The sequence below is a fragment of the Protopterus annectens genome, chromosome 10.part0, assembly GCF_019279795.1.
Source record: "Protopterus annectens isolate FY-2018-M chromosome 10.part0, PAN1.0, whole genome shotgun sequence".
NCBI lineage: Eukaryota > Metazoa > Chordata > Ceratodontiformes > Protopteridae > Protopterus > Protopterus annectens.
This window is the reverse complement of record NC_056744.1, coordinates 1,505,623,938-1,505,650,670: the sequence shown is the minus strand read 5'-3', so window position 1 is coordinate 1,505,650,670 and position 26,733 is coordinate 1,505,623,938. Positions and strand designations below refer to the sequence as shown.

The following is a 26,733-nucleotide window of genomic DNA, read 5'->3' as shown; positions in this document are numbered from 1 at the left end:
AAACAGAGAAACTGTACTCAGATAATTAAGTCTGAGTAGTGGACAAAGAACATTTTTGCCATAAATTATTTATATTGCTTGAATAAAAAGTGATCCTGTTCACTTTATTAACCAATATACATAAATAAAAACAGAAATACTGACAAAGGATGTAAGAGGGACACAAAGCCGCAGTGTAACAAAGGGGAATTAATGTGATAAATAATATTAAAATGCTGAACTGAGATAACATTAACAAAATACAGTAGATAATTAGTAGATATGTGCATATTCTGCAGTTATTGCATACTAGATGTGTATTTAGAAAAGTTATCATTTGTAACATACAGTGTTCGGTATTCTCAACTTCATCATGTATAAACAAAAATAAATGAACCCTACAGCTGTTGTCTCATGCACATCAGAAAGAGAAATTTCTTTGTCATTTGTTGTCACATGTAACCATAGGAAGGTTATTGTACATTTAAACATATGTTAGATAAACATGTATGGTATATTAATGTAAATGATGAGCATTAGTATAATTACAATCATAAAGCCTAAATGCACATTTGCCGCTATGTAAGTTCAGTAGCCTGCTCAGTAATACTTGGGTTACTCACATCATTGTATTGAAAATGTCTAGTTACACCTGTATGGCAGGTATATTAAAGTTCTCTGCCATTGGAATGTACATTGTGGGAGTGATCAAAGATAATTTGTAGCCACGACTGATGTTAGAACAGGCATACAGGTTAAAGAAAACAATATTGATATTTGTTAGAGGAGAGTACACACCTGTGACAATATGGAAATATAGAGAAGAATCAGGGACACCTGTGCATTCATTTCAATAACAGTATTAAGTGATAAAAAAGCATTTTTTAAGTAAGCCACATGTTGTGAATGGTAGAAAGTTAGTGACTGTTCATGCATGCTGTGTTTGTGTGTAGCAAAATACAGAATGACCTGACACATAATACAGATGTATCACATTGACCAGGATATAAACAGAATAATGATCTGATATCCACGTTATCATTTGTCTAACTACAGCAAATTTGACATATGTATATGCAAAATGAGTCATGATAGTGTGCATATATGAACATGTACATAAGTCATGGTATAAGTCAAGTATAGTCAGCTCCCTGACACATGGGTTGTGTTTGTGAATGTCATGATGTATATCAGTTTGCATAGACTGTAGTTTGTTGTATATCACAATGGGGTAGTCCCCAAAAGACATGGACAAAATAAAAAAGTGCATGCCAATATTTTGCTGTTAATACATCAGCAAATGAGAAAATGTAGCAAATACCAGGCTGGAATTATATGCAACTATGATGCATTTGTGTTACTATAATCAGTGATATGACATGTCGTTCTTGGTGCAAGTGCCACACCAGATATGATGACTTGAATCAGTGTATTAAAGTACAGTTGTGAATGCAGTATATTTTAATTGATAAATAGCCCTGAAATGAGCCTTGTTGAAAATAGTAAGAACTGTATGACACTACAGTAACATTCAATACACCCAGGTGAAGCGTTAGTGTGTATTACTAAAGGACCTGTTCTAGACTTACATTGCAAATGCACCAAATGTACACTGGCCACTGACAAATGTTGCGCTCTACCCATAGGTCACAAACTCCATTGCCTAGACATTGGCAATTAATTCTTAACAAAAAAAAAATGACAGCAAATATTTCGTGACATTCATTACTTAAAGTTTTTTTTTGCTAAAAGTTATGTATCCATTATACCATTATACTGGGCTTGCTCACAAGGAATTACAGCAAAGACCATTATAGCATCAACTAACCAACAGAAACACACAAGAAAGTCTCTTTACAAAGCCACACTCACACTTGCTGATGATTGTGCAGCATTTTACACATTAAGAAATGTTATATACGCCCTTATGTCCTAAAAAGCCCTAGAGTGTGAACAAAACAATTACAGTAATTCATAAATGTATGAAGCCATGGAATGCAGATAATTATTTTTTTGAAAATAAGTAATGCCTGTGAGCAACCACTGATATACTCAGTATTTGTATCTTGCTAGACTTGAACACATGCCAGGGAAGATCTCAGAAAGATGTGTATATCAACCATTGACCCCACAAAAAGAGGCTTATTGGTTGTGTTACGAAGAAGAGACTTGAAGGGATTACACCAGTCTCCTATTGTAATGAGTATGGATTCCCTAAGTTGGAGTGTGAAACCTTAAAAATGTGGCCCTCTTCAGTGTCACACTTTGCCTATGCCCCATGATATTGTGCAGATTGAATGCTCCATAGAAGACGTCTTAGTGCAATTGTGAGATAGTGTGTATTTGAAGGTATTACATCATATGTGTGGAACAGCGCATATATGTGCCTGTCATTTGATAAAAAAGTGTTGCAGTCTGCCACATTATTTTTAATATTTGATGCCACTAGATATACACAGACACATGGGATGCATAATGCAGTCATCATTATGACAGTAGAATCATAGTCATGCAAAATGTATAAATATACAAACTCACGGCTTACCAGGGCAGCAAGTTACAGACCATTGCATTATTTACTCAAACCACAGGAGAAGGCTTACTACTACTTTTAGAAAAAGCACATTTCAGCACACTGTACCCTCCGTCTTAAACAAAGAATTTTTTTATGAAAAAATGGATAGAAATAAGAACATACATACAGGTACATACAAAGGCTAAGCATAATGGGTGAGAAAAGCCAAACATTTAGGACAGCTTTTTTAAATAATGCACTTATAAACTTACACTTTTGCTAGAATAATAAAATTTCAAAAAGTGAATGTATGGCCTTACCACATTGTGAGTTCACCACAAATTAAGATGCAGAACGGTGGACCCTTTGAACATCTGTACGCTTTAGATGTATTGCTGTGTACAATAAAGTGTTTTTAATTTGGATCAAGAAACAGTAGAAAAGTGGAGACATAAGGAGGATAATGGGACATATGTACCACACATGGTGGGTTAAGACATTGTAGCACACAGTTACACACATACTATTAATACGGAAATATATTACATCATTCTGTCACATACTGCTGGATACAAACCTTTGGTGGTGTAATAGTGCACAGACTGAGGATTATCTCAGGTCAACACATAGGAACTCATACTTTGCTAATATAACTGCACACATCTTTGGGGACACTGACACCATTTTGCCGAAGGGAGAATTTAGGCTTCAGCCTTCAATGTAGTTATATCGAGTATAACATCCCCTATGGTGCACGTGACATTCAGATGTCCTGGACCAAGAAGGAGCAGGTGCCCAATTGGAAGCAATCTCTACTTGCCTAAATAAGCAAATAAGAGCACTAGTGAAATCCTCCAAAGCAAACATTAAGTCCAAATTGGCCACATCTGCTAGAGACAGTCATTAGGCCTTCTTCACATATATCCGTAATCTCAAAGGTAGCACCCAGATCTGTTCTGAACTGGTGGTCAAGGACACCACATATACAAATGTTGGAGACATAGCAAACTTGCTGGCTGACAGATTCAGTGAAAACTTCACCCCTCTGTCCCCCATCAGTAAATCAGGACATTCCCAGTACCTGGCCCCTTCCCCTTATATCTAGGAATCAGGTTATCACTGCTCTCACAAAGGCAAAAAATACAGCCTCCTTGGGAGCCGATAACATCCCAAGCTGCATCCTACATGAATTCAGGCAGGACCCTGCAGCTCCATTAGGTGCCCTAATCAACCAAAGCCTGAGTACCAGCTTTGTCCCAGCTGAGTGGAGGACAGCCACTGTCATCCCTTTACACAAAGGTGTAGCGTCCACCGATCCATATAATTATAGACCCATCATCCTAACTAGCCTGATCTGCAAGGCCATGGGATGGATTATCATGGACCTCATTAAAAAGGACATTTCAACCTCCAAACACTTGATCCCACATAGTTTGGCATCACCAAAGGGCGGTCATGTCTGTTAAATTTGGTCAACTTTTTTGAGAGAGTCATCAAAGCCATGGACGAGGGGAAGTCAGTGCACACCACCTACCTTGACCTGGCCAAAGCCTTTGATACTATTCCCCACTTGGGCATAATAGATAAACCCTCTCAACTAGTCATCAATTCATATGTTACCAGATGGGTAGCTAACTGGCTCACTGATAGAACACACCTAGTCAAAATATGGGAAGCCACCTCAAGCAGTAGACCCGTATGGAGTGGCATATCCCAGGGTTTGGTCTTGGGGCCTCTGTTATATGGAGTATACTTTTCTGAGGTGCAGGCCAAAACCAGTGGGCTATGGCTGACCAAGTTTGCAAATGACTGCAAGCTGAGTGCTGTCATTAATTCCCCTAGTGATGTGGACATCCTCCAAGAGGGTCTCAACAAAACAAATGACTGGTGCCAGAAACATGGCCTCAGGCTGAATACAAAAAAAATGCATCATCATCCCCTTTGGGGAGAGTGACATCCCCATACATTATCACATTAATAACAACATCCTAAGCATGCAGTCAGTAGTAAAAGATTTGGGCACTCAGATTGATAGCTAACAAAAATGTCAAGTTCCTTTCAGACAATATTACACAAAAAATATATAAAGTGACAAAAAACAGACAGAAACAGATTGTGAAGGGACAGTTTGCAGCAGAAAAAAACAGGTAGAACATGCAACTAGGATAAAAGATAAGCTTTATTATGTCATAATTTCACTTATTAGTTTGGAACACTAATGAAATAGTGAACTGGAGAAAACAGGATAGGGTACTGATGTGTACTCATAAGGGTGTAGCTAGTCACACTTTTTGTACTCTACTGAGAACATGTTTTTTTCTGAGCATCACATCAACATGGCTTTTTTCAGGTCATATTATGTCTGCAACTGCCTAAATGAATGTCTTTAACAACAGGTGCAATATTGCTAATTTAAGAAAAATAGTTTTAATAGTTTTAGGGTGAACAGCTAAAAATGATGTTTGTATTTATTAAGTGCTTAGAGGGGCAGCATTTTGAAAATTGTGTCCATTTTTAAGTGTCAGGTGTCCTGGGGGGTAGCACAAAGAGCTTGTGAGTACAAAATGGAATTTGCTTGTTACATCCCTGTGTACTTACAATAGTAATGCACAGATAATAATGTTACATAAACACTACTGAACCATAAAGCCATAAAAGGTTTATAAAGAAAAGGGGGAAGAGGGGTTTCTGTATTGAACTAGAGGTACAGTGAAATAAAAAGGCTTTAATATTAAGTAAAAAGAGTAGCAGACTAGAGATAGAAGAAATTATGGATAGGCAAAGAAGATTTATAGAGATGAGAGGCTGATGAATTACACTGGATGCAGTATATATTCCACCTAAATCATACAGACAAGATAAAAAATAATATTATAGCAGAAAAGTTATAATATTCCATCAAGGACATACAGTATTGGTTGGAGATTGAAAAATTACAGGAAATAAGGAAGACATCTCTCGAGGGAAAAGACATCACATAACACCTGTTGAGGGCAGATATGTGAAGAAACATATGCTTGCATTTAAGCTCATTGATATAAGGAAAATCAGCAGAATGAACTGGAATATATACATTTTTTAGGTAAATATAGTTCTTCGTTAAAATTAGATAGATGTCAGATATTAAAATTTATATTGCAGAGAACAAAGATGGCTGCCATTCTATAAGCACTGCAGTACTTCAGCTCTTCAAATACCTGAGAAAAAAATCAACCCTGTGGAGTTATACTTAGAGTAAACAAACTAATTGGCAGTTATTACTAATTGACCAGAAGTCACTTTTGGTTCTGAGAAAGAAAAATCGAAAAAAAATACTTGGTAATAGCAGGATTGGATCTGATTGTCAGTTTGACTCTGAACAGAGCACCAAACAAAGGACTGATTGATCTCACTTTTGTAACTTTTCTTTGGGAAATAAATCTTCGTGCAGAATTTTGAAATGTCAAAGGAGGACAAAAATATGGAAACTACAACTTCCAAAACCAAGATGTCAGCTTTGCAATCACCGGAGAAAGAATCTTTAATCAAGAGACAGAAAACTATCAAACAGAAAGAGACTGCAAAAACAGGGCCATCAACAAAATCTGATCAACAGGTCACAATGGAAGAAATCAAATCAGCATTGCTACCTATACAGGATGCCTTAAAAGAGCTAACATCTCAAACACTTTCATTTAGTGACACATGTAATCGGATTCTCGAAAGAATGGAGAAAGCAGAAACTAGAATTGCTACCAATGAAGACAATATATTAATGCTCACTAAAAGAACAGAGACACATGGAACTGTCATTCAAATGATGCAAAATAAAATTCTGGACTTGGAAGCAAGATCCAGACGTAACAATATAATCATTAGAGGGATCCCAGAATCTATTCAATATAATGACCTGATCACTTCTATTACACAAATATTCGAAATACTGCTCAAGGACTCTGAGGTTGTTAAGCAGATGGTCATAGAAAGGGCATAGAGCATACAGAGAATCTCAAGCTTCAAATATACCCAGACCTGTTTATGTTAAAATATTGAACTACCAAGATGTGAGCAAAGTACTGTTAACTATTAAAAATCTGGTGGATCTATAATGTGGCAAAATAATAAAATTTCTATAGCACAGGATTTACCAACACAAATAAGGCAATCTAGACAAATGCTGGCTCCATATTGTAAGTTTCTGATTGACAAAAATATCAGATTTCAAATGAAATATCCTAATAACCTAATTTTTACTGTGGATGACATTAAATACTCTGTAAGCACAAGGAAAGAAGCAAGACCTACTTTTTTGAAGATTTTTAAGGCTCTCCCATCTTCAGAAATGTGAACAGTTCATTTTGGCTTTCTGCAGCACCAGGGATAATGGGATGTTTCATTTATGACAATCTGAGGCTTTAAAATCCTTTGTCTGTTCTGTTTCTTGTAGCAGGCCTGGAATTTTATTTTCTTATCTTCTTATCTCGTAGTTCCAGTTGATTGAACTGCCTTTACAGTTTAAATAGCTGAGAAGAAAGAGGAACTGCTGGCGAAGTAAAAAGAAACCTGTTTGGACTTATTTTGCAGGAAAAGGACTGTAAGATAGTGTGTGAAGTCAAAGTGATGCAGGTAAACACTGTGGAAATGCATTGTGTATTAAAAAAGGAGATGGTTATGTGTAGTGGCAGAATAAGGTACTGTAGTTTTTTTTTTTATATTTGTTTTCTCTTTTTTTTCCTATATCTCTTCTCTTTACTCCTTTCCTTTATTCCTGTAGATAGGTGGTATTATTTCTAACTGATAAATGATGTAAAATGGTTAGTTGATCAGATTTAAACAATGTGCATATAATAATAAAAGAACATAAAAGAAGTTATTTTTTATGTGTAATTTAAGGCATTTTTTTTATTTCTTCTCCTTTTGCTGTGCTCCCTTCATGCTTTTTTTCTCTTTTTTATTTTAACCCCTTGGTTCCTCTCTTATTCACATATGGTTATTACAAATGAAAGTGCCATTATAGTTTTATTTTGAACTGCATTGGTTTTCAATATTAATATGTTAGTAGGTAAGTTGCAGGGGAAGAACAAAGCAGATTAAAGTAGTTAGATCATTTTATTCAGTAGATACAGGATGTTGGGAAATGTTAAATAACTGTCTGCTTTCTATGTCAACTAATATTTAATACTGTATAGAACAACAAATTAGAATGTTATTTGCTATTGCTGAATATAAAGCTGAAGTGAATTGAAGTACATTAGAATCTCAGGGTACAATTAGTTTATTTGTATATCCATAAATATGTACAGAGCTGTAGTTACCTATAAGTAGTGTTTAGTAGGGAATGTCAAAATTAGGCTTTGTAGACGTAGAAGTAGTTGTAGGTTTTTTGCATGGGGTTTCATTGTTAAATAATAGAATTAGTAGATTAGTTACTCAGATGGTTTCCAGTAATATAAAAAACCTATGTTCATCCTGGTCCAGAGGAATAGTGGGTAGGCACTGGGTAGGGATAGGATGGCAGTTTTGCTTCCATACAATTGATGATACGCCAACTTATGTTATTCTAAGGTTGCTCAAAGAGATTAGATATCGAGTTATATTTCTAATGAACGTTAAATGTGGAAAATAGAATCTTGGAATGTCAAAGGACTCCAGAACATGAAAAAAAGAAAGCTGTTTTTCATTTGTTTCTCAAATCATCAGCATGTTGTATTTTATTACAAGAAACGCATATGACTAATGATCAGTGGGAGTCAGTGAAGGATAAGAAATGGGTTAGGAAGATTGTGACGGAAGGAACAACAAATAGTGCAGGGGTGGCAATTTTAGTTAAGAATCACTTTCAGGGAGATATTAGGGATGTGAAAATGGATCAGGAGGGTAGATGGTGTTTGGTCCTTCTCACATCCAAATGTTATGATAAACCTATAGTACTAATATGTGTATATGCCCCTAATGTTAATCAGCATCATTTCATAGCTTCAATCTATTCCATTTTACAGTCATACAATAATTGCTATATAGTGTTGGGAGGTGACTGGAACTCTTATCAAGATCCTAAATTAGACAAGTTGGGTGCTTCTTCAGTGTTCAATAAACAGGCAATGGTAGCATTGAAAGAATTGAAAATGGATTTCAAACTCTATGACCCTTTTAAACACATACACTCACAAGGGAAAGCAGAGAATTTTACTTATTATTCAACCTGCCATAAAATGTGGTCGAGAATTGACTTTTTCTTAATTTCAGAGGTGTTGATCTCAGCTGACCCTAGTGTTTCTAATCAAGTCAGACAACTCTCAGACCATTCAAAGATAACTTTAACCTTAAACAGTAGTAATATGGATACTAAGAGGCTTTGAGGGTATAATTGGTCCTTGAACCCATATTTACTAACCAAGGAAGATATATTAATGGAAGTCAAGGAGATACTTAAACAGTCATTAAATAATATTTCCCAAAATAGACACCCAATAGATATAGAATGGGCTACAACTAAAACGCAGCTAAGAGGACTATTTATACAAAAAGCTACATATTATAAAAATTACAAAAAAGACTCAATTGGATTTAGAAACTAAAATTCAATTACTGGACCAAGATTTGATGAGGAACTATAATGAACAGACAGAAACTGAGCTATTAAGATGTCAAAAGAACTATTTTTACTTCATAATAGAAATTTGTCACTTTATGAACAAAGAAATTTAGTTAAATATGCAAATCATATTCAAACCCCTCGAAAGCATTAGCTCGTATTATTAACCAGATGAAATCAACACGATTAATTACTGAAATACACTATAACAATACTACATATACTGACAAGGCGGATATCATGAAGACCTTTGAAAAAATTTTTAATCAGATTTATGGTGAGAAGCAGACACTCTTGCAAGATAAAGACAGAAAAGATTTTTTACAGAGAATCACTTTTCCTAATATTGACAAGGAATTTCATAGAGATTTAATCAAACCGATTACAGTTGAGGAGGTGTCCGAAACAATCAAGAAACTGAAGCCTCACAAAGCCCCAGGCCCAGATGGTCTGACCTCGGAATTCTACAAATCTTTTAGTGAGATTTTGAGCAGTGTATTGTCACAGACTTTTAATTATATCACTCTAAATAGAATTAATGATCCTCATTTTAATGCCTCAAGGACAGTTCTGATATTAAAAGAGAAAGGTGATTCCAAAAATCCTGATAATTACAGGCCTATATCACTTTTGAATATGGACATGAAAATCATGACATCCATTCTGGTGAGTAGGCTGAAAAAGGTAATAAACCCAATAATATCAGAGGAACAGGCAGGGTTTATGGATGGGAGGCAGACCACGGATAATACCTTAATGCTCCATACCTTAATCTCTTATGCGAAATATAAAAACCTGAATTTGTATGCCCTAATTATTGATGCTCAGAAAGCATTTGATAGGGTTAATTTGGATTATTTATTTGATACATTACCTTATTTTAATATACCGCAGGAGTTTATCTCAATGTTAAGGATACTATATAGAAATGCATACACAAATTTATTTATAAATCACGAATGCTTTCGAATAGGATAAAAATCATAAATGGTACCCAAGGCTGCCCATTATCTCCCATCTTATTTAATCTTTACTTGGAGCCTTTATTTTTACACCTTAAGCAAAATGTTTTTTATAATTCTCCTGTACTGTATGGAATAAAGGTTAGGATGGCTGCCTATGCAGATGATTTAAACATATATTGTACCACACCTGTTTCCGATACTGAAAAAAATATTAGCTGCAATAGAAATCTTTGAGAGAATTTCCAATTACAAGCTAAATTTTAAAAATCTAAAATATTCCCATTAAAGACACCCACACCTTTTCAATGGTACCATTAATAGGACAAGTATTGACGGAAGAAAAGATAAAATATCTGGGAATTGTCTTCTCAACTGAAAATAGAGATTTTTTTTATTAACAATGTAAAGTCAACTACAGATCAAATAACATTGGATCTTGAAAGATGGAGTAGATTGAAGTTACCAATGATGGCAAGAGCAGCTATCATAAGAATGAATGTTCTTCCTAGAATGTTATATATTTTTAGAGCTGCACAACTCAGAATTACCAAAACATTCTTTAAACAGCTTCATATAAGATTGGGAAGATTTCTTTGGGAACCTAGGAAGACGAGAATTTCATATGAAAAATTGATGGCTCCAAAAAATAAGGGGGGGCTGGAATTACCGGATTTCGAAATGTACTATTTAGTGATTCAGGCCAATAGGATTTTAAAGATGTCTTACTTCAATAGTGATAATAGAAAATGGACACCCAAATGGGTGCTCTTAACGTACAAGCATATAAATGAAGTGGGAGTCAACGCTAAAGCATTACCCTTTTTAAATAATTGGACAATGAGTAAATATAACCTAATGGAGCACATCAAAAGTTATGTAACGGCAATTCAAACTCTTTTCGCTTCCTTAAATTTACTAAAATATATGATGGTTTTCCATCCGTTTCATAGGAACCCGAATTTAACAATTGGTGGTCAATTGATTGATCTAAAGAAATTCCCTTTAATCGTGGTGTTAACTGTACTAGATTTATATCCTTTTCTAGGAGTACCAGTGCAGGATATTTTAAAAGAAATAGAACTCCCTATTTCCTATTTAATTATAGTAAGACAGCTAAAAGACTTGGTTATAAACTATTTTAACAACTTTGAAATGAAAGGGGAAGATTTAATCATTTCTCGTAATCTATGGGAAGCACTGTTGCAGGATAGAAAATATATAACCGCAGCATATAAATTGATAAAAGAGAGGAAGTATAATAATTATATTCTTTTATCGAGTTACTGGAGAGAGAAATTGATATTCCCAGATGACAATAAGATATTGGAGGCATTTAAATTAACATTAAAGTCCGTATCCCTTCAGAAATTGGTATTTACGCAGCTGATGATATTTAACAATGCATACTATACTCGTCTCACTTTGCACAAATTTGATGCAAAGAATTCACCCATATGCCCACATTGCTTTGATCAGACAGCAGATTTACTTCACATGTTCTGGAGTTGTAAGTGCATTTATAAATTGTGAAATTCATTAAAATTGCAGTTACAAAAAATGGGTTACCAAAATTCAACACTCTCTTGGGAGTTTATGATTCTTCATATTCCCCCGGAGAATCTAAATAAATCAAAAACTATTGTAATTATGAATATTTGCCTATTAATGAAATTATATATAGCCACAAATTGGTTGAACCCAGCCCAGACATCATGGGAAAATTTCAGATTGTTGGCAATAAAACACATCTTAGCGCATAAACTGTTAATTAGTGATCACAAGAAAAATATCAACAACATAAAAATCTGGGAGCAAATTTTTAATATTATTTTGGCTTAAGAGGTTACTATCCACTTTTTCTCGGAAACCAGAATATAGTCTAAATCAACCTTAGATTAGATAGAAAATGTACAGAAAAGACAGATTGTTGGCTTGGATTTGTTAATGTTGAATTTTTTTTTTTTTTTTTTTTATTATTTTCCTTTTGATTGTTAGTGCTGTACCTTTGATCAATACATGAGGTTGATATATATGTGAAATTAACCAATGGAAGCATTTTGTATATATTGTATATAATGTGTGAATTTGTAATATGGTTGTGAAAAATAATAAAAAATGATTATTAAAAAAAAAATTTATATTGCAATATAGAGTAAACTATGAAAACACATCCAATGATAATGTCAGATTATACACCTATACAAATTAAGTTTTATAAGTAAGTAAATGACTACTAAGACAAACATTTCAGTTTCTTGTATATCTTCTGAAACAGAACAATTTAATGACTGAGTATTTCTTCTTAAATGGAGCAATTTCATGAGTGGGTAGATTGTCTTTAAGTGAAATGTCCTTAGCTTTGAATCTAAATAGTAAAGAATTTGCAAAGGCTGGAATAATTATACATTGAAGGTCAGAAATTAACGTAAACAGTATATGGAATAAAATACACAATAGGCATCTAAAACATGTAAAAAGTATTTGATTTCAGAAGCAAAAATGAATAAGTGTGATGCAGCAGGTTGAAGACCCATTGAAAGCAGTTCTCATGTATATGCAATAGTACTTGGTGGTTTGAATAATAACAGATATGGAGGCACAGTATAAGATCATGCAGCTTAGGTTATTTGATTCAGGTCTTGGAATATATATATGTAGGACATGGTGGGCATAGTTGTCGTCAAGGCAACTACAGGATCACATGTGGGCACTTGTGCAGATTTAAGAAAGGAATCTAAAGATCATTATGTATACAGCATTATATACATAAACTAATTAGCAGTTTAACGAACATAGGACTTTGGAAAAAATATAATAATGACAATAGGCAATACTATCTACAGTATAGATGAAATATGTCTTATCCCTAGATTTAGAGTTTTTGCACTGAAATATCTGCACAAATATTTCTGTACCTCTATGAGAGTTGATAAAATATTCCCACAAATCCGATTCATATGGTGGAGTTGTGATGGTTCAGAAAAAGGTTTTTGGGAGCATATGTTTTGGGAATCTACAGAGCTGCTTTAGTACACAAAATATTTGAACATTATCCTAAGTCTTAGACTTGGAAATGCGTTTAAACTCAGTATAGAGATATTGTTGTTGAGTTGGTGGAAAAGAAGGTTAACTAAAGAGATGAAATTATAACTATAAAATGGAAAACCAAAGACAAACCATCTTTAAGAGTGGTAACAGACAATTACAGAAATTAAATATATAGAACTTTGAACCATAATACATCAGGAACAGAACTTCCAAGTAAAAAAAATGTATGGGATTTTGTAAGGGAAACTAAGATTGAAGAGGGCATTGACATGGAACAAAGACACTGATCTATTTAATAAATTAGATTGCAAAATAATATATGAAGTCATTGGTCCAATTGTTAAGATTTGAAATATAGACATAATTAAACAATATGGCCACTAGTTAATGTTTAATCTCAAATTATATTGTAAGTAGGTAACTTATCTAATTGTGTTTTTGTTTAATGAACAATATTAAATCAATTTAGAGATCAAATCAGAATAGTTGCTTGTGATATATGAAACTATATATTTAATGATGGCAAGTTATTGAAAATTAAGTGCAAGCACTAATTATTTAACAAGAGGCTAGTATATTAGTGTTATACAAACATATAACTATAAAATTATTGTAACAACAATCAGTGCCAAAATAACGTGCACCTTGCATGGGGATTGCATAGTATGTAAAAATGAAAATGTTGTATGCAATAAAATGCTGTTCTTTAAAAAAATGAAAAAAGAAAATTAAGGCACAGATAAAATATAAGATATCTCAACATGGTGGGGAGCTGATAAGGCATTATGCCTTGAATGTTATATTCTAAATAGTAGCGATCTAACATAAGGAACATTAACACTGTAAGTATGGCAATTCAACCTGGTAGAATTTTCATAAGGCATGGCAGCCTAGCAATTATTTGACCACTGACTATTTTAATCCCATATTTTCATGCTCATAATATTGCCTTGCTTAGTCTCATGTAGTACATATAGTAAATGTGGCCAATAAATGCTGGAGGTCATAAAGTAGTCCTTTAGCACCAAAGTAGAGTGACTTCACTGAATACATGCAGTTATAGAGATGCAGGGCATGCAAAAGGTCTTACCACTTTCAAAATATATATACTTATTTCTTAAATTTTCAGTTTTATGTTGCTGACTTTTTGGAAGTAGCCAAAGCATAGTGACCACATTATTAAGTGCTATAGTTTTGGAAATCACAAAACTTTAGGAAGCCATTGCAGCAAATGCTATGAAATATTGCCCTTCTTCACATTTTGAGGTGAGCAGTAGGTACTAACATTGCTCTTCATGGCATGATTGTACTGCAGAATATTTTTAATAAGAAATCTCTTTGTGTGTAATTGTTCCAGACGTCTTCCATACATGCTGTTACAGATGTCGCCAAGGCTACAATCCTGAGTAATAGCCAGTGATAGTGGTCTCTAAATCCAAATGTTGCTAACTTGATTTATACAATGAAGTGGCTGCATTATAAATCATACCACCTGCTTCAGCTATAACCATATGTCCATAGTAGTCACTACATGGTTTGCAACCTGTATAGTTCCATTTAATAAGCCTATGTGGAATAGCAACAGCTGTATATGTAAATTGGTGAGGCAGGCATAATATGGAGTATGACTCATATGACTACAGTACCATTTCTCACTTATAGGTGGAGCTATGCCAAGATTTATCATGTCTCACTTTGACAACATGAGGATAGCAAATGTGTGGTAGTGTCATTTCAGAAAGAGACCTGTAGAAACACTAATGGATGACTTACAAGAAGTTATTTGTTAAAGGTGAGCTGCACTTTTGCAGTGCAGCACTTAAGCCTTTCCCTAGACCCACATATTTTCATAATATTAGTGCATAATGCATGCATGACAGAGTTTTACCTGTCAAGCAAACATTAATTTGTTTTAACATACAGATGGCAATGTAAAATGGACACCTGGCGCTCTTGGTGGTGACATAGAAGGCTCCTTGCTATTTGGATTATGCCAGGAGTAGGTAATAAAGTTCGTCAACATACAATGTTCGTCAATCTTATTACTTGATGCCGGGCATTTGTTTGTGCCTGTAACACTTAGTGTTAACAAGGCATAATTTTACTGTAGGCAGCATTCCATAATGCAATATGATATCATATGGGGTGGTTGATAAAGAATTTCATAGCAAGAACACTGCAGGAAGCCCTCCACGATGTTAACCCAGACCATTCAGAATCCAGTGGATCAGGATTTACAACATGTAAAAGAAAAATAAAATAGGAAGAAACAAAAAAGCATAAAATACCTGCAAAAGAATAGTATGTTGTCAATAAATCTAGAGGGGGTACATGGTAAAGATGACAAATAAGCTAACAAATAAGTTAAAAATATATATATAAGGAGTCAGTACAATTTATAATGTGACATACAAAATTACACCCATCCCTACCTCACACTTCTACTTCCTGTCCTCCTAGATTTGAGGCTGTTATTTTCCAGCTTGGTGGAATCAGGTCAACAACTGCCTTGTGGTTCAACATAATATTTTACAAAAGGGCATTGGTAGTTTACAAAATTCACTTGCTCTTGCTAACAATAAAAGCTTACTTTGGAGCTATTAAACCAGAGAAAGCATATGTGGCCGCAGTAGTGCAGCGGTTAGCATTGTCGCCTCACAGTAAGCAGTTCTCCTGTTTGATTCTTGGCTGGAGCACCTTCTGTGTGGAATCTGCATGTCCTCCCCATAGTCGACTGACATTTAAAGACATGCAGGTAGGTGTACGCATGAATGGGTGTGCCTTCTTTGAAGACTGGGCGTCTGGCTGGCACCTCAGCACCGTAAAAATCTACTGCCAATCATTAGCGGACCGGAGTTCCGCTGTGGCGAACCCTAATTGGGAAAAGCCGAAAGACAAAGAAAGAAACCAGAGAAGGTGTGCACACCTTTATGTCTTAATGCTATGAATATTTTTCCATTCCCAAATCTAAAACGTTCCATGCAAGGGCATAATCTTAACAAAAATACATTGTATATTGATTTCCACAGTAACTATCTCAGGCATTGTTTTCATTAAACTTTGCAGGTTGTAAGCAGTTTGTTTCTGATTTATGATGTGCTCTGCCTTATAAGGTAGCACATATTAATTCAGGATGTTACTCATTCACAAGTCTATAAGGAAATGTTATATTGTATTGCATATGGAAAATCAAACATTTAATTATTTATTATGTGTGTTACTTATGACATTTATAAACTGTTTCCTTTAATTTATTTTTACAGGATTGTCTCATCTGACCATGGACCCTGTCACAGCACACCCTAGCCTTATTCTTTCTGAGGACCTGACTACTGTGAAGCACAGTGACATTAGACAGAAGCTCCCTGATAACCCTGAGAGGTTTTTTCGCTGTGTATCTGTGTTGGGATCAAAGGAATTTAGTTTGGGAGTACACTACTGGGAGATGGAGGTGGGGAGCAAAAGTGAATGGACTGTGGGTATTGCCAGAGAGTCCATCAGCAGGAAGGAGAACATCACGCTGAGCCCTGAGAATGGATACTGGACTGTAGGTCTTTGGAATGGGAATGAGTATGAAGCACAGGATACTCCACCCAAATATCTCAACCTAAATGTGAAACCTGAGAGAATCGGCATTTACCTGGACTATGAGGGGGGACAGGTGTCATTTTATAATGCCGATAACATGTCCCACATGTACACCTTCACTGCCACATTCACTGGGAGACTCTACCCTTACTTCTGTCCTCATCTTAGTGATAAAGGTAAAAATGTAGAACCACTGAAGCTGTTTCACTTGAAACTCTAATGTGATTGTGGCTGTATGAAGAGTTACTGACATGCAAATTGGTGTTATATCTATATTTCTGTGTAAAATATGCCAGGCACAGTGACAAAGTAAAAATAATTCATTTTACATATTTGAATGAATGATAACATGCATTTACTAGAAGTGCACCAACTAACAAATTATCTGTGGATAATAAAACAGTGACTTCAAGTACTTTTATACAGCTACTCTTCTGCTAAATAAAGTTTATTGCTGTTAGATCACTAAGCAGTAAGTTTCCGAGTTACATGACTCCTAACAGTAAATTAAATGTTGATGTGAAGCACTGAAAATTAAACACATGCAAGTTTTTTAAATACTCATATATCAGAGCATTTACATGAGGGAATGAAAGAAAGAAATCCAAGCAAGGCATATAAAGAAAATAGTTATTGCTCCATATTCTTTCACACAGTTGGAAAGATTAATTTTTAACATCTTCAGAAACACTACTTAGAGAAAATATGAAACAGGAAAGAAAGAAAGAAAAAAAGAAAGAAAGAAAGAAAGAGAAAGAAAGAAAGAAAGAAAAAGAAAGAAAGAAAGATAGATTCTGGGGTATTAAATTAGGTGCAGGTTATAACCAAGTAGTTAATAATGTGGTGACACCGTTTTGGATATTTAAGAGCCTACTTATGGTTTCTGTTTAGAAACTATCGATTTTTTTTAATTATCTAAAGCATTGTATTAGCAGCTTACCTTACTCTCACTCTCACCAAAGTGGATGATGATGATGATGTATTTTTGGTATTAAGTTTAAGACCATGTTTCTGGCACCCATCATTTATTTGGGTGAGACCCTCTTGGAGGATGTCCACATCACTAGGGGAATTGATGACAGCACCCAGCTTGCAGTCATCTGCAAACGTGGCCAGTCATAGCCACCTGGTTTTGGCCTGCATCTCAGAAAAGTATATAGCAAACAACAGAGGCCCCAAGATTGATCACTGGGGTACACCGCTCATTACGGGTCTACTGCTTGAGGTGGCTTCCCCTATTTTGACTAGGTGAATTCTATCAGTGAGCCAGTTTGCTACCCATCTGGTATCATATGGATTGATGCCTAGTTGCGAGAGTTTATCTATTATATCTGAGTGGGGAATAGTATCAAAGGCTTTGGCCAGGTCAAGGTAGGTGGTGTGCACTGTCTTCCCCTCATCCATGGCTTTGGTGACTGTCTCAAAGAAGTCAACCAAATTTAACAGGCATGATCTCCCCTTGATGAAACCAAACTGTGTGGGATCAAGTTTTTGGAGGTTGCCAATGTCCTTGTTAATGAGGTCCATGGTAATCCACTCCATGGCTTTGCAGATCAGGCTAGCTAGGCTGATGGGTCTATAATTTCCTGGATTAAGTGGGATTGTCAGAGAGATGAAGAAAGTAGACAGGAGTATAAGGAGATGAGGTGCATGGCAAAGAGAGAAGTGGCAAAGGCTAAGGATAAGGCGTATAGAGAGTTGTATGAAAGGTTGGACACTAAGGAGGGAGAAAAGGACTGTACCGATTGGCTAGACAGAGGGATCGAGGTAGGAAAGATGTGCAGCAGGTAAGGGTGATAAAGGATAATGAAGGAAACATACTCACTAGCGAGGAAAGTGTGTTGAGCAGATGGAAAGAGTACTTTGAGGGGCTGATGAATGAAGAGAATGAGAGAGAGAAGGCTGAATGATGTGGAGATAGTGAATCAGGAAGTGCAATGGATTAGCAAGGTGGAAGTAAGGATAGCTATGAAGAGGACGAAGAATGGAAAGGCTGTTGGTCCAGATGACATACCTGTGGAAGCTTGGAGGTGTTTAGGAGAAATGGCAGTGGAATTTTTAACCAGACTGTTTAATGACATTTTGGAAAGTGAGAGGATGCCTGAGGAGTGGAGAAAAGGTGTTTTGGTACCGATTTTTAAGAATAAGGGTGATGTGCAGAGTTGTAGTAACTACAGAGGGATAAAACTGATCAGTCACAGCATGAAATTATGGAAAAGAGTAGTGGAAGCTAGGTTAAGAAGGGAGGTGATGATTAGTGATCAGCAGTATGGTTTCATGCCATGAAAGAGCACTACAGATGCGATGTTTGCTCTGAGTGTGTTGATGGAGAAGTACAGAGAAGGTCATAAGGAGTTGCATTGTGTCTTTGTGGACTTAGAGAAAGCATATGACAGGGTGCCTAGAGAGAAGTTGTGGTATTGTATGAGGAAGTCGGGAATGGCAGAGAAGTATGTAAGAGTGGTAGAGGATATCTACAAGGGTAGTGTGACAGTGGTGAGATCTGCAGTGGGATTGACAGATGCATTTAAGGTGGAGGTGGGATTACATCAAGGATCAGCTCTGAGCCCTTTCTTATTTGCACTGGTGATGGACAGGTTGACAGACGAGATCAGACAGGAATCCCCGTGGACTATGATGTTTGCAGATGACATTGTGATATGTAGTAAGAGTAGGGAACAGTATTTTGAGATTATAAAGTGTTCCTTAAAGTGTTCCTCTCTTTCTATATATATATATATATTTATATATGTATATATATGTATATATATATATATATATATGTATATGGGTTCCTATCAGCAGACCGAAGATACATGTTTTCGAATGCGTTTTGGTCAAACTGACAAAACCAAAACTGCAAAATATCGAAGTGGCATGTAAGCAAATTCTTTCCCTGGGAAAGAATTCGCTTTGCCACTTTGGTACTTTGCCATTTTCAGCACTGAAGTGCGGTCTTGGAGTTGGTATGTTTAAGTGGGGTTGTGTGGGGGGCACAGCCCTTCACGTGGGGGGGGCGAAGCCCCCCCACTTAATCTCATGTTTTAATGTGCTTTCTTTCTTTTTTTTTTTGTTGGAACAGCGATTTTTTTCCCTTGGAAAAAAATCGCTGTTCTGACAGTTCGGTTTTGTAAGCTTTTGCTTACATGGGGTCGATTAATCACTGTTCACTTACCTAAACATTCGGTCATCTAATATAGACCCTAGTAAAGAAAAAACAAAAACAGCTTGCGGGAAACAAATTCGAATTCAAGGTTTACTTGTAGTGAACACAATTATACAAAACTTCAAGCACAATAATAAAAACGCTTTTCGTTTGCACTGAAGCAAATTTCCTCAGAAGACCTTGTGATTAAAAGCACCACAAATTTAAATTAATTACTCTAATATAGACCCTATATATATATATATATATATATATATATATATATATATATATGTATGTATATCATACAAACACAGGCTAAGGGCAAATTTCCCAACTCAGGGAATTGTGCAGTCTTGCACTCCTATTAATCATCTGCTTAGTCAGCCATATGAGGTCAAAGTGCAGGACTCTGAAATAAGTTTGCAAACTCAAGCCATTTGTGACTGCAGTCTTGGTAAAGGATATTTAGCAAACTTATATGGAACTAAGAAAAGTCACACAGTTAAAAGTATTCAGCCATTAGTTGCCCTAGTGGTGATATATGGAAGCAAAAAATGCAGATAAAAGTGACTTGTAAAATGTAGGTAACAATAATAATAAAATAAACCTACAGCTGGTATAATACAATTCTTATTATAGCAAAATAACTCCCTAGCACTGAAAAGATTTTAGTTCTTCACTATCCAATGAAAAGTGCTACAACTAATATACTTATTTATCTATTGATTTGCGTATTTAAAATAAGTCCATAGTTTCAGAGTTTAATAAGTGCATAGTTTCAGAGTTTAATTGGTATATATTAGGCTATTGATCCATAGGGCCATTAACAGCCTAGTCACTGCAGTTTTCCAATTTCTTCTCTCAGCAAAGGACTGAGAGGCCAGATCTGTGATTATTCTGTGTTTATCCCTGCATCTGTCAAACTCACATTTAAAGAGACTGGAAAAATTGCTTTGTTTAACACAGAAAGAGAGCTAATTAGAAAGGTAGGGTATCCTTTGGGAGAAATATTGGTGTGTTTCTTTCTTTCTTTCTTTCTTTCTTTGGTTCAGTTTAATGGACTCACAGCAAGTGGATAGTTTAAGACCATGGGCACAAAAGGCCATATTTATATAGTGCTGTAGTTTTTTTTTTGTCTTTAAAACTGATATTTCTGGTGTTTCCTGTTTTACAAACACACAGTAGGTGAAGTAGGACAAGTAGGACAGGGACATTTGCAACTTTATAAGTTAGACAGAAATCATCATGTAGGAGTCTGCAGGAGGGAGACAAATAGAGTAATACAGCCTAGGGAGCACATAACTGACATTTTTCTATGAATAAATATAACATTTTTTGTAGCAGTGCCCCGTATTTGGATAGCTACTTAGGAAAAAACTAGTATATGCTTGAATCTTCTGTAACAAAAAAATGCAAAAGTCATCACACAGGTGTACTTCATCTTTATTGTACCAGTAAGCACTTTCATTTCTGAAAAGAGACTTCATCAGTTCATTAAACATACCATATTTAACATGCTTAAAGACAAAAAAAAAATCACATGATAAAAAAGCCATATGATAAAGACAAATTTAATGTTTATCCCTTTCATCTTTAATGATCATTGATACAGTATGCTAGTCTGATGAAATTTCTTTAAGGGGACAAAATTATTTACTGTCAGAATGAAACTGAAGTTCTCCTGTGTGACTTATTCTGTTATTATTTTTTTACAGAGTTTTTCAAACATATACTGATTTTCTTTTTAGTGTGCATTTTTTTTTTTTTTTTTGGTTCAGTTTGATGGAATCACAGCAACTGGATAGTCTAGCAAGTTCTTACTGGAACTCAAATTTGACCTTCTCTTTTTGTTCTTGACATTGTTGTCGTCCAAGTGTTGGCAGACATGTAGCGAGTGAAACACTACCTGATGACATCCATTCTACCAGTGATGTTACCTACAGTCTGGAATCTGTTTCCGCATAGGCTTTCTCATAACAGACATCTCCTGTGGTAAAAAATAGTTAATCCATCAGCCCAACTATGTAACAATAAATTTGAAGCTAGAGAATTGCTCTTGAAGGTAAAGGCCTTAGTCATTCCCCCAATGGTTTGTTTAATGTCTTGGGAAATGAGGAAAGTGTAGAGAATCCAAGGAATTAAGCAGATTTTTGTTCATATTAAGAAAGACTTTTTTGAAATTAAAGAGATTACAATGTGTTAGCTGCCTCTTCTAGTGTAGTAAATGTTTGAGCACTTGATTTGAACTGTATTTTTATTTTTATTTGAAAACTTAGTTGACCTTTTACATCATTGTTTTTAAAGTTTTCACCAAAGTCCAAGCAGCTTTCCTTTTCTCTAGTGTTTCTACTAAAAAGTCCTTAGCAAATCTAACAGTGTTTGTACAGATCTCAGCACCAGTTCCTCGACTGAATATGATAGGAATGTAACAATTATGGATCCTAATTTTTCATTTCTATTCTTTCTAGACACTGGTGAACCCTCTTAATGCCATAAGACACTGTGAGTGAATATAGGTTTAGACACAGCAGATTAAGACATTATATTTGAGATAAAATACATTCTTAGCTTGGTATAATTGTACGAAAAGAGCAAATATTAAAACACTTAAAAAATAATAGAGGAATATATATATATATATATATATATATATATATATATATATATATATATATATATGGGTTCTGTTCAGAAGCTCGAAATACTGAAATCTCAAATTTCAGTATTTCAAGCCCAAGAAGCTGAATCCACATAATAGTGAAAGTTTAGAAGCATGAAATTCAAAACCTTGAATACTGAAGGTTTTGAATTTCATGCTTCTAAAGTTCTGTTATGGTTATGTATTCAGGTAAGTGTGTGTGTGTTAAGGGGTTTGGGTAGGGGCTGTGGTGTTTGCCAGTGTATTTTGTTGCTGTGATGTGTGTGTGCGAAGAGAAAGTAGCTTGTGTGGTCGTGTTTTGTGTGTGTTTGTATGCAGTGTGACCTCGGAGTGAGAATATTTAAGTAGGAGGGTGTGGGGGCCTTACCCCCCCTGCTTTCATGTAGTAGAGTAATTGTGTGTGTTTCTGTGGTGGATGGTGTGTGTGTGTGTGTGTGTGTGTGTGTGTGTGTGTGTGTGTGTGTGTGTGTGTGTGTGTGTGTGTGTGTGTGTAGTAAAACCGCAAAATTCAAAACTTCCGGTATTCGAGGTTTTGAATTTCACTGTTTGTAGTTTTCGTTGTTTTGTGGATTCCACTTCTTGGTCTCAAGATACTGAAATTCGAGATTTCAGTATTTCGAGCTTCTGAAGTAAATCCATATATATATATATATATATATATATATATATATATATATATATATATACACACACACACACACACACACACACACACACACACACTAGGAAGTTTGTTAACTGTTAACTGTACAGGCCATTAGAGAATAGATATTTAAGGGAACTCAAAGCTTCACTGAATTCACCTTAAAGATTCCTCAGATTGGTAGAGTACATAAATGAGATACCTTATACAGACAGTAATAATAAATCTCTATTACTGATATAAAATAATAAGAAGACAAGATTTTCAGTTAATAGATAACCATTGGACACAAATGCTTAAAATTGAAAAACATTAAGGTTAAAATCAATTAAATGTTTTTCAGACTTATGATCCGAAAATATATACATGGATATTCTTAAACAGGGCACACAATACTCTACATAAAATAGCTAGAATCACAACAGTATATGCTGGAGCTATAATGAAATATAGATGCAGTCTGGGAGATAGTTTTGTTGAATGTGCACAACTTAGAAAAATAGGAACAAACAGGGGTCATGCATTATGGAGAAACAATTGTAAGCTTAATAAATATTTGATGTTATATAATATTCTAATACCAGCAGGTGTAATGTAAATAGTTATTCCCTTTTTGGACAATAGTAGCTATAGCAAGAAAAATAATAAGAAACTGAATAAAGGAAACAGAACAACTAAATTTACAGAATTTATATTTCTCCTCTTTAAGAAAATTGAATAGCAAATTGTCAAAATACATCAAACGCAAAAAATTTACTTGTGGCCAAAAATAAGAGCAAGTTTGGAAATGTATAATAATGACTCCACATCAAGAGAATGAATAAAGGATTTTATGTTATATTTAGAATGAATATTATATTTATGGAGAACATGTACATAATGTAATCGTTATTTAGTTGTTGTCTTTGGGGTTACTCTAGGAGTTGGATGTGACTTGAGAGACAGAACAAGAGACGGAATCCAATAGCTTATATAGAAATGATCATATTATAACCGTATATAAAATTTTAAGCACTACCATGAAACTGTAACATGAAATTACTTCCAATTCTATACTATATGTGCTTTTTTCCAAGGAGTCTTAGAAACTATTGTTGACTGTTTCTATATATCATAGTTCTACCAGTCAGTTTGTGAAAAAACTGGATTCCTAGTTAAAAAAAAAAATCAACAAATTGAATGAGACACTATGACTGGAAAAAAAAAAACAGAAACAAAGTGATTTCATACACCATCAGAAGTTTGATGTTGGTTGCTTAGAGAAAGGTGTGGGCAGTACATACCCTCCCCCATTAAGACCCCTGAGTGACAAGGCAGAAAGGTTTTGGCAGAAAACATCAGCAAGTATGTCAGCACTGGCAGCAGAGTCAATGGATTATCAAGTTCAACTAGAACATCAGCAATTGAGGATTTGGTGAAACAACAACAAAAAGAGGCTTCAGAATATGAAATTTCATCACTTGAATTTTATGGAAATAATCAGTGGCAATGGCAGTCACCTGTTGCAAGAGGACAACATGAGTAATTTGAACACAGATGGCCAGAGATGGAAAGAATGAATGTGTCTGAATAAACTGTAAGTACTGCAACAACTTTTCCAAAAAATCCACGAACCACAAACTTGACCAACGAAGTTTTAATAGTATAAATAAGAATACACACAATAAAATAAGCGCTTTCGTTTGGCGCCTGCCAAACTTTGTCAAACAGTTAATGCATCACTTCCTGTAGTTTAAATAGTACCCACTCGTGATGTAAGCAAGAAATTAGCTGCCATAAATCTGTATTTAAAGTGCTATCATAAAACAAAACATAAACCTACATAAATTAATCATACATTGCATTCCAGCAGCACACATTTTGTTTTTAACATTTTCGATTAGCGTGTTTATTATGTTAAAAAATACATGACCCCACGGACTCCAACCCTGCACATATGAATCAAAAAGGAAAAGAAAAACTATATGTTGTAACACAAAATATTTGATCAGCTTTTTGCAATTAATAAAAACATTAACATTCTAATTCATCATCATTATAGTTAAATCAATACGAGTTTCTGCAACAGTTGTCGGAAGTTGATAATAATAAAATTTTTTAACATAAACAACCATAATGCAAAAAAAACTTTTGATTTTTAACACATAATTAGCAATTAAATATCATTATGTTAAAAATAATACTTTGCTAAAGTTAGTGTGTGTATAAAATTTTCATTGTAATACTGCGATGTTTTTATAACCAAACAAATGGCCGTCTGTTGATCCAGCCATTAAATCATAAATAAATACCTTCGTAATACATAGTAAAACAACAGTCAGTTAAAAGCCAACATTGCATGAAATGAACATTTGTGTATATGTATAATACACTTTAAATAAAACTAGCGTGTATATATATATATAATTATTTTGTTTCTTAATACTGTAGACAAAAGGGAAAACAAAATTTTTTTCTTAGTTAATAATACACAAGTTCTATCACGAAATATTGTTGTTGTAAGAAGTTAATACTGTTTTTTCTCTCAAAAATAACTACCATAACACGCATTGAAAACTACTGTGTGTATCTAAATGTGCACTACGAGTAAATGGTGCATTGTGCGAATGATATGCAAGCAACTCGTATATATTGTATAGTGTGCGATGTAAATATTTGTAGATACATAATTTTAAAAAAGTACATAACATGATAGATATTGAGGTGTATTGATTTTAAATAATGTGAAAAATTAATCTAGGTGATACACATATAATAGAAAAAGTAACTTTTAAAGATCAATTAATTATAATTATAGAATTTATAAATAAATGTTTAAAAATATTAAAAATATTAAAAACAACTTCATTTAAGAATTAATCTCTCATAATAATTCATTTTTATGTTGTATAAATTTAGCATAAGACCATACATTGAATGAATATTAAAAAATGACTAAAAAAAACATGTATATTAAAAAATACATATATAGTTTTTTTCATATATACATGTATGAGAATATAATAATATTTTAATATATATATAAAATTATATATAAAAATGAATATGTACATATATAATTTACTATGAAAAAATATATGAATGCATATATATGATTTATTATAAAGAAAGTAATATTAACTTTTTAGTTTTTTAATTTTGTAATAATGGCAATGTTAACTCTATTAATACTATCGCATAAGAGATTTTATCTTGAGTATACTTGCAATTGATACTAAGTTGTTCAAACCTGGCCAGTTGTATGCATTCAGTTTGAGTTGCCATTCTAATTCTAATTTTTCAAGTTTTAATTGCCATGCTCCACCTCTACTGTCGACTTTTTGAACATCAAGAACAACAAATTTAAACTTATGAGAAGTTTCTATACTAATGTGTTTTGCTAAGGCATTTAAATCATTGTGGTCATGTATAGCCCTAATATGCTCTCCTATTCGTTCTTTGAGTTTCCTTTCCATTTTACCCACGTAAAACGTGGTACAATTACAACATAAGGCACAATAAACAACCTTTTCACTATCACAGCAAGCCTTTTCTTTCAAGTGAACCTTAATACCATTAATCAAAACTTCATTAGTTTCAAACACAAAAGAACAGTATTTACACCTGCCACATCT

At 34.4% G+C, this 26,733-nt stretch overlaps 1 protein-coding gene across 1 annotated transcript in view; it reads left to right on the top strand.

Moving 5' to 3' along the window:
* Positions 1 to 17,169, top strand: part of LOC122813697 (zinc-binding protein A33-like) — a 257,579-nt gene extending 240,410 nt beyond the window's left edge. The window contains exon 6 of the mRNA XM_044086151.1: positions 16,345 to 17,169. Within this exon, the coding sequence (XP_043942086.1) occupies positions 16,345 to 16,889 (545 nt within the window). The 3' untranslated portion in view covers positions 16,890 to 17,169. The remainder of the gene's footprint in view (positions 1 to 16,344) is intronic.
* Positions 17,170 to 26,733: the final 9,564 nt, after the last annotated feature.